The sequence below is a fragment of the Condylura cristata genome, unplaced genomic scaffold, assembly GCF_000260355.1.
Source record: "Condylura cristata isolate star-nosed mole 26May11 unplaced genomic scaffold, ConCri1.0 scaffold00024, whole genome shotgun sequence".
In the NCBI taxonomy this organism is placed as follows: Eukaryota; Metazoa; Chordata; class Mammalia; order Eulipotyphla; family Talpidae; genus Condylura; species Condylura cristata.
The window spans coordinates 1,015,201-1,023,891 of NW_004567125.1; the positions used below are offsets into that span (position 1 = coordinate 1,015,201).

Sequence of the window (8,691 nt, forward strand, 5' to 3'; positions counted from 1 at the left end):
CTCGGCAGGCCTAGGACCCGGCCCCTCACCTGGTCCCAAGAGTCCCAGAGGAGCAGAATGGGTGCAGGAAGACCAGCGAGGTGTACAATGACACATTCAGGGGTTGCTGGGGGCATTTATTTCTGGCAGTGACCGGCCCTTAGAACCCACCTGGTCTCTGCAGTCCTGACCAGGCAGGAGGCTGAGGGGCAAAGCCGGGTGCCCAAGCCCTCAGGAGCCCCCTACAGCTGGAGGGACGCACACGTGGTGGGTGTTGTATCTTCTCAAACACACGGCATCTCCTGGGCCTGCGAGGAGAGCACCCCTGCAGGTGCTAAAGCTGCAGGGGGTGGGGAGAAGAAAGGGAGGGAAACATCAAGCAGGGCCCACCACTCCGCTATCCCTGGGAGCGTGCGGCCTTGGGGAGAGCGAGGTTCTACCAGCCAGGCGAGATTAACTGCAGGGCCAGGGTCGGACTGGCCCTCTAACCCCACAACGTCAGCCCCTCCTGCCCTCACTGCCATTACCCAGCCTCCGCATACTCCTCTCGCCACCTCCCCAGAAGTCTGTCCCCCTCTTCAATACACACAGCTGGCTCCTGACTTCTTTTAAAGCAATTTTTATTTAATTTACCTTTATCCTGTTGACTTTCGAGCCCATTTCCTCAGCTGGCTTCAAACCCTAGCCTTGCCTGCGGCCAGCAGCCCTCCTGCCCAGCACCTGCACCCTCTTCCTTTCCCTCTCCTCCCAGGGACCAGGCTTCCCTTTCCCCGTAGGAAGTCTTGAGGATCCCCCTCTCCATCAGGCCCTGCTGGTGAGCTCTGAATGAAGCCCGAGACCAAGGTCAGCGCTGGGAAAGCGCTTCCCCTCCAGCTTGGGGCCTCCCGGCTGGCCTGCCATTGGCTTACTCCCTTGCCGTTCTAACTGCTGCCACGAGGGGGCGAGAGGGGCCACGGAAAGAGTGGACCCAGCGCAGAGGGCGCGCGAGTGGCCAGGGAGTGCACATCTTAGCTCAGAACCTGGAGGCTCCCTGTCTGAGCTTCAGAGAAAATGGGGTAGCTGGGCTGGGGGGCGGGGCCCGGGCCGGCTGCAGGACAGAGCTGGAGGGAGGGGAGGGGGAGTGTCCAGGTTGGAGGTCCTGTCACTTACCAGGTGTAGAGGAGGGTGACGAGGAGCACGGCGAGCAGGATGGACAAGATGACGGTGATGAGCACGGTGCCAGGGCTCGGGGGACCTGGAGCAGCCGGGAGCACCTTGGCTGAGGGGGGAAGGGGACCCCACAGATAGGCGGGGCAGGCAGGGAAGAGAGATATCTGACTAAGAAGGAAGAACTGGAACATCCTCCATCAGTGACCCCTCTCCCTCCTGGCCTGGCCCCCAGACTCGGGGTGGGAAGGGTTCTGGCTCACGGGAGGGGCCGGCCCATTCTCCTCAGCCCACTCCTGTCCGGGGAGGCCTCTGGACCTCCCGGCCGGGCACTCGTGTCTTACCCATTCCCACGGCCCACGCATACCTTGCTGGAGGTGGGTCTCACTGGACCACTCTGTCTCAGCCACAGGCCCCCTGTCACTCATCACCAGGAACTTGACTCTAAACAGAGACCCAGCATTGCAGTGGGGACCCCTGCTCCTGAACCCCCAAGCCCCACTACCTGTCAGTCTATCCCCTTGACTCCTAGGCTGGGGGGCAGTAGGGGCGTCACAGCCTTAGGGTTCACGAGAAGGGGCCCAACCCCACGGTGTGACCTTGCATGCATCCCTCACCCGCTCAGTGCCCTCGGGAAATGTGAACGGCAGGCATCCAAGCCCCCGCATCTGCAAACCTTCCTTAGTGCGGAAAGATGGGGCTGGAGCTAGTCCCGCCCTGGGGAACACCCTGCCTGGATGGGGAGATGCAGTCTGGGGGTACAAATGGCCATGGGAGAGGGTCCAAGTGGGGGGTCCTCTGCTCCAGAAACAATCGCCCTCCAGGGTCCAGTCGCTGCCCCTTCTCTTGTTGTCAAACTCAAAAGGTAACCCGGGCTGGGAGGCGCTCCAGGCTGAGGTTTGGACACAGCAGGGGCACCCCACCCCGGGGCCTGGAGAGTCACTCACCGGTAGGGGCCTGGGCTGGGCAGTGGGTGGTTGCAGCCCCTGGTCGTTGAGGAGCAGTGGGTATCGTTGCCCACTCGGAGCACCTGGAGCTGGCCGCCGGGCAGGTCACCCGGGTAGTGTGCCCGGCTGGCCCGCAGTGTGCAGTAGTAGCCCCTCCGGGGGAGGTCAGCAGGGGCCGGAATGTCCGCCACTCTCTGTGGGGCGGTGAAGGTCTGGATGGCTGCGGGAGGCACTGCCAGTCAGAGGTGCGGCCACGCGGCCCGAGCCCACCCCCCAGGCCAGCCTGCCTTCTGGCACGTCCCAGCAGCACCCACACCCCTCCCCGTCGCTAGCAGGCCCATCTGCCCCGTCACAGGGGAAGCCGAGGCTGCCGGGCAGCACCCACCCTTGCTGTCGGCCACCACCAGCCAGATGGGGTCAAAGTCGGAGATGTTGAGGCGCCTGAACTGGCCCCGCGGCTGCTCCAGCGTGAAGGTGGACTGGGTGAGTTTCCCTGCCAGGCTGGCTCTTGAGAGCTGGGGCACGTAGCTGATTCGCTCTGGGGTGAAGTACGGGGCAGAGAGGAGAGGCTCCATGGGACCCCCAAGACCCACAGTCCACGGGGGAGGAATCACGGCCCTGCCTGGGAGCCCAGTGTGAGGGGGACAGACCTTCTCCTCTCTTCACGATCATCTTTTGCTGTATCTGAAGCTAATCTCGGAGGGTGCCCAGGAGCCTCCCACACCCCACACTCCCTCTGCGGATATGCTGTGGCCGGAGCAGACCTGCCCCAGACCACAACCGTGGCTTCGCCTCTGTGGGTTCAGCGGGAATCTCACGGTCCACCCCTGAGCCTCCTGTGAGCTCCCTGCTCTATAAGCCTGGGCCCTCCAATGACCTGTTTCTCTTCTACCTGCCCAGCTTCTGAGACCTCCTAGGGAAAACCACCGTCTGTTCCCCGAGACCTTCTGTAGCCAGCGGGCGGGGCGCAGGCTTGTCTCGGAAGCCCCCTCTTGCAGGCAGGATTAGGGCTCCTTCTGGTAGTTCAGTCAGGATGAGCGGGGGAGGCGGGGGGCGTCCTATGGGCTGTGTCCCAAGGCATGGTGGTGACTTGTGTCCACCCCACCCCGTCCTGGGGAGCTGCTAGGGTTGGGCACTGAGGGGCGGGAGGGGCAGCCTTGACCTGCTCAGTGGCTCCCCTGGGGATGGTGGGGCCTGGCGAGGGGACAAGGAGGCACAGCAGGCCCCGCCCCACAACCAGCACCATTCTGGGAAGCAGACTTAGGCCTGGTTGGGGTGAGACTTGACCACGTGGTCCATGTTGTTGTTGACGAGAGGGATGAAGGGCTTGGAGAGTGGGGAGGTGACACGGGAAAGCCCCACTAAGGCCCCAGGCCTGGAGGTGGGCCTCCCGTGGGGGGCTTGTCCTGGCTCAGAGCCCCTCCCCCACCCGGTGCTCCTCTACTTCCCACTCTGCCCCAAAGCACCTTCCCCTTCTGGAACCTGTCCCCTGGCAGCTCCTCACAGCCTTCCCTGGGGAGGGCAGGACCAGGGGTGGGGTGGGGGGGGACAAGTCAGAGCCCCCATGTGGGGGTTTCAGGACACACAAAGCCATGACCAGCCTGGTTTCTCAGGGAGCTCAGAAACCCTAACGCTTCCTGGGATCCTCTCTCCAGCCCCCAGGACTGGGGGCTTTAATTCAAGTCTCCAGAACCTTCAGCTTAGTTCAGATTCATTTCCGTTTACTTCACTTCAACTCCAACAGTCACGTGAGGACTCTCCTTCCCCTGAGCTCCCAGCTCTGCCTCTGAGGCCCAGGCACACCCCCCTTACCTAGGGCAGCAGGTGGAGCAGCAGAGACAGAGGTGGGGCTGCACAGCTAAGCCCCTCTTGTTAAGAACCCAGTTGGTGAACAATGCCTGCAGCCCCCCACACAGTCCTTCTGGGGTGAGTTTTGTCCTCATAGACTTTAAGTCTTTATTCAGGGTCAGGACGGAGGGGAGCCATTTGGTGAGAATTGGGGTAGGGTCTCAGGAAGCCAAGGGTCAGTGTCTGTCTTTTGTCTTCTGGGCCCTGTCCCCTAACCCACCCGGACCTGGTCCCTACATGCCCCCACCCTCACTCACCCAGGCCCTTCCCGGGCTGGAGACAGGTCAGCAGCACCCACAGGGGCACCAGCAGCCGAGACTTCCCCCCACTGTGCCCCATGGCCAGGACAAGGGCCCAGCATCTGTCCATCAGAGGGTTTGTCGTAATGTCCGGAGCCCCAAGTGCTGCTGTCTGAGCTGGACTGGGGGAGGCTATATCTGCACCTCCCGCCACGCCTCCCAGGTGCCCCCTCCTCCCAGACAACTGGTTGGGCAGGTTTGGGGGCAGAATCTGAAAGCCCCGTGGGTTTGGCATGGCCAGGGAGGGTCTGAAGAGAACAATCAGTTGCTGCTTCTAAGGCAAGTGGACACCCCTACCCACCCTCCAGGAGGACTGGCAGGGAGGGGCCAGCAAGGATGAGGCAGGTGATAGCTTGCCAACCCAGTGGAATCTCCTAAACAACCCCACCTGTCAACGAGGCTCCCCAAAGACCCCCACTCCCGAGGAGGGAGTTACCTCATTTTCCAGAGGGGAGCTGTCTAAGACTCACAGCTCGCCAGGGCCAAGCTCAGCATTAGCTCACACCCCAGTGTGGGGACATCTCTCCAGCCCAGCCCTGGGAGCCGGGCTCCCTGACCTGGTCCTCCTGCTTCCTTGTCCAGGGGCCCGCCCCGCTCTCCTTCCTCCATCTCTGGCCACTGCCAGAGCACAGCAAGGTCTCCTGGAGACAGACGGTTCCCAAAGGGAGCCCAGGCCAGGTGGGCAGAGACAGCGCCCCCCTGAGGAGGCAGCAGCCACCTCAGCCCAGCCGCCCTCCAGAACTCAAATCCCGCAGGGCATCGTGGCTCCTGAAAATCCAGTCGATGGTCAGGCCCAGTGGCCTCCACCCCTGGCTGAGCTCACCGTCCGGGTCACACAGAGCCCTGCAAAGCTTTTATCTCCCCAGCTTTAAAAAAATAGAAGTGGTCATCTGTACAGAAAAGCTGGAAGGACACAGTACAATAAATGTCCCGCTATGAAGCCGCCTCCCAGGTTCAGCAATTGTTAACATTTTGTTATATTTGCTCTTGATCTCTCCCTTCCGAATACCCAAATATATATAGTACCTATATATACTGTTTCTTCATGTGTGTATCTTTTATCTTTTTAAGAAAAAGACAGTCCTAAAATGGAGGCACTTGTGCTAATGCTCAGCTAGGTTCCTGCCTTCCCCAGGAATGTGGTTTGAACTGGTCAGGATGGAATTTTCGGTTCCATCTGTTCTGTTCTGTTTTTCCATTCCCCAAAGGAGCTGAGATCGTCTGCCACGTTGCCCTCCACGGACGTTGCCCTCCACGTTGCCCTCTTTCTGTCTATAAAAAGCTTTCATCTTGGGCCCTCCCTGGTGGCACAAGGGGTTAAAGCACAGCACTAAGAAGCTGGCCACAGCCACTCAGCAGAGTTCGATCGGCCAGGGAGCCCACCCACATGGCGTATCAGACCTCTCCCATCTCGCCCCCTCACAGTGTGTTTCAGTCAGTCTGCCTGTTTTGCTCCCACTCTGTCTCTGGTGAAGCCTCTCACCGCCCCTGCACCTCTGGCCTGTACCCCAGTTCTGTATGCAAAAATAAAGCAATCTTTTAAAAAAACAAACTTTCATCTTGACAGCATTTTGCAGCTGCCTGAGGCTCCAAAACCCCTCATAAAGCCAACTAGGTGTTTAAAATTAACCTGGTAGGGTTTTGTTATTTAATAATACCTATAGATACAATCAATATATACTTACAAATATTTCATGTAACATGGGCTTACATAGGTTCATAGAATAACTCTCGGTATAAGCTTACTTTCTACCTTTTAAAGCAGCTAAAAGCGAAGGTCGCAGCAAGGGCCCCTCTGAGCCCTGGGGCCTGCTGGAGAGCTGCTCAGCCCCGCTCTTCCCAGCTTACCCGGCTCACCTGGGGCCTGCAGGCGCCTCGGCAAAGCAGTCAAGTGTCCTTCTCAGTCTGCAGCACATCTGTTATTGCTCAGCACAAAGCCCAGTTTTTGTTTTCTGGCTCCATCCCATCTCAATCCCACCCCTGTCCTGCTCCGGCCTCCTGGCTGTCACTTTGCTCTCTGTCCCAGCAGAGTCCCCAGGGCAGCGGAGACAGGCCTCTGGGTTGGGGGCTGGCTGCCAGGGGAACCAAGGTGGTTAGAAGGGTGGCGTATTCGGCCTCCCATCTTCAGTGAAGGGAGAGGGACCGGAGGTCGAGTTCATCCCCAGTGGCTGATAATTTACCCAATCATGCTCACGTCAGGCCTTGTAGTGGGGCAACGAGAGGCAGGACAGGAAGGGGCCAGAAAGGGGCCCGGGGGTCGAGGCTGGCAGACCCCCAGCTCCCAGTGAATCGTCTACACTTTCTCAGGGCTCTCTCTGGCATTCCCTCGTGGTCTTGCCTCTCTGCAGCTCTTCCTCCAGTAGCAGTGTCTCTCTGCTAGCCAGTCCGTGTCTGAGTGACGCCGCCTGATAGCGCTGGCCCCGGGGCTCAAGTGCGCAGACTAACACCGATGCTCCAGGTGTCCACAAGCAGGCATGCGTGCCCCACAGCCACGCTCCCAAGCGCCTCCTGCATTAACACCATCAAGGCTGCAGGTGACAGCCACAGAGGCTGGTGGTGTAAAAAGCCTCATTAATTCATTTACTGACAGGCCTTCATAAACACTCAAAAGGTCGGGGCCTTAGAGCCTCTGCTTGGTGAACAAGAAAGCATCTGCTTGCTGGAAGGGGGTGGGGGGTCACACCCCCAAGTCCAAGAGAACAGAAGCTCTCTGCTTAGGATGCTCTGGACCTGGCCTTAGGAGGTTCATCCTCTCTTCAGCAGGCTGTCATTGATATTCTTTGTGATAAACAGGTAGTCTGGCAGGTAAGCTCATTTCTTGGTTTGGTGAGTTGCACTAGCAAATGAATTCCCAAACTCAAATTTTGGTGTCTGCAGTGGGAGAAGTTTTGTGGGGCTGACCCCTTAACCTGTGGGATCTGAAGCTATCTGGGTAGCAGGTGCTAGAATTGAGTAAAACTGCCCAGCTGATGTTACAGAATTGATTGGCGTGACGAAAGCGTCCCCACATCTGGCAGACAGGTGCCAGAGTGAAGCCGAGGATTCTGTGTGTGGTGAAAACAGGGCAAATGAAAGGGGGTGGTCTTCCCTTGGACCTGCATAACAAATTACCCCAGAACCAATAGCTATAAATAACAAACATGTATCCGAGTTTCTGAGGGTCCGGGATCTGCAAGCAGCGCAGCTGGGCTGCTCCAGGTCAGGGGCTCTCATGACGCCGCCATCACCTGAGGGCTCAGTGCGGGGCTGCATGGAGGAGACCTTAGTCCCTCGCCACTTTGCCCTTGCCAAACGCTGCTATGTTCCTCACAACATAACAGCTGGCTTCCCTCAAGGGTTTACCTGGCACATGTCAGCCAATTGACCAGGCCAGATGGGAGATTTGTGGTAGAGTTCTACTACTTGCATCAAGCAAGAAGACGTAGACTCGCTCCAAACACTGTCACCCTTTTCTAAAGGGAATGGGGATTTTATAGGATTGTTACTGGTATTTGGGCAGGGGGAAACAGGATGTTGTGTCCAGAATAGTGGCCGCCCTGGTGCAGTGCAGCTTCCAGACAGATAATGCCCCTGCTAGAAAGACACGTTCAGAAAAGAGCAGCTGTGTGCCCTCTGGGCAGGATGCATGCAAAAGGATGTTCAGGACCTAAGGTAATTTTAAATCACAGAGGGGCCTTTCTGTGCCAGTTGCTTTCGGCTTTAACGAGTTTGGGCCAGAACATATATGGAACTCCTAACTGAACTTCAAATAGCCCCCAAAGCCTGGCACCAAGCCCAGGCTCTGGCACGAAGGCTGTGTTCGTAGTTGTTTGCTCTGTGAACTCTTCCTTGCGTGGAGTTTTCCCAGGGTGCTGCGGGCTGCATCTTGCTGCTCAGCATCAGGCCGAAGAGCCGACCGTCAGGGCTGCTTCCCCTGCCCCCCCCCCCCATAGCGAGCGAGCCCTCGACTGACCGCAGTGAGTCTCAGGGAGTGGCTCAGGATTGTGTGAGTGGAAAGAATGTCAACCTCTAGGTCCTGCTTGGGCTGGAGCCCAGGCCCTGGGAATGGGCTGTTCCGCACCATCAGCTTTTGGGTTGAGTCATGGGAGCGTGTGGGACTCCCACTGCCACTCACATGGGTCAGTCATCTAAAGGCTCTCGAAGGCCCCCAGTCCCATGTCACCAAACAAGGCTCCAGCTCCTTGGATACCATCACACCCTTTTTCCAAGGAGACACTCGGACTCTTCTCTACCCTCCCTGGTAGAAACAGGGCTCACTTTCCAGCCTGGGCTGTGTCTGCTGGAGGGATGTGCAGGCACCCATCCTGTCCCTCCGCCAGGCTGGCCGCTTGGCCACGTGCCTGGATCTGACAGAGACCTGTCTGCACTAGAAGCTGGGGGAGAAGACCCACAGTTCACTGGCCCTGCCTGGCTCTGAACCTGTCTATGGGACCCGTCTATAGGACCCCTATGGCAGGCTGCTGCCCACCCCC

General features: G+C 58.7%; 1 protein-coding gene across 1 annotated transcript; it reads right to left on the reverse strand.

The window, feature by feature from the left end:
• Positions 1-210: 210 nt before the first annotated feature.
• Positions 211-4,289, reverse strand: LOC101629550 (uroplakin-3b-like protein). Its single transcript, XM_004688017.1, has 6 exons — positions 4,178-4,289; positions 2,458-2,610; positions 2,073-2,292; positions 1,493-1,569; positions 1,129-1,237; positions 211-319 (listed from the first exon to the last, which is right to left on the reverse strand). The coding sequence occupies exons 1-6, from the start codon at positions 4,287-4,289 to the stop codon at positions 211-213; spliced, it is 780 nt and encodes a 259-aa protein (XP_004688074.1).
• Positions 4,290-8,691: the final 4,402 nt, after the last annotated feature.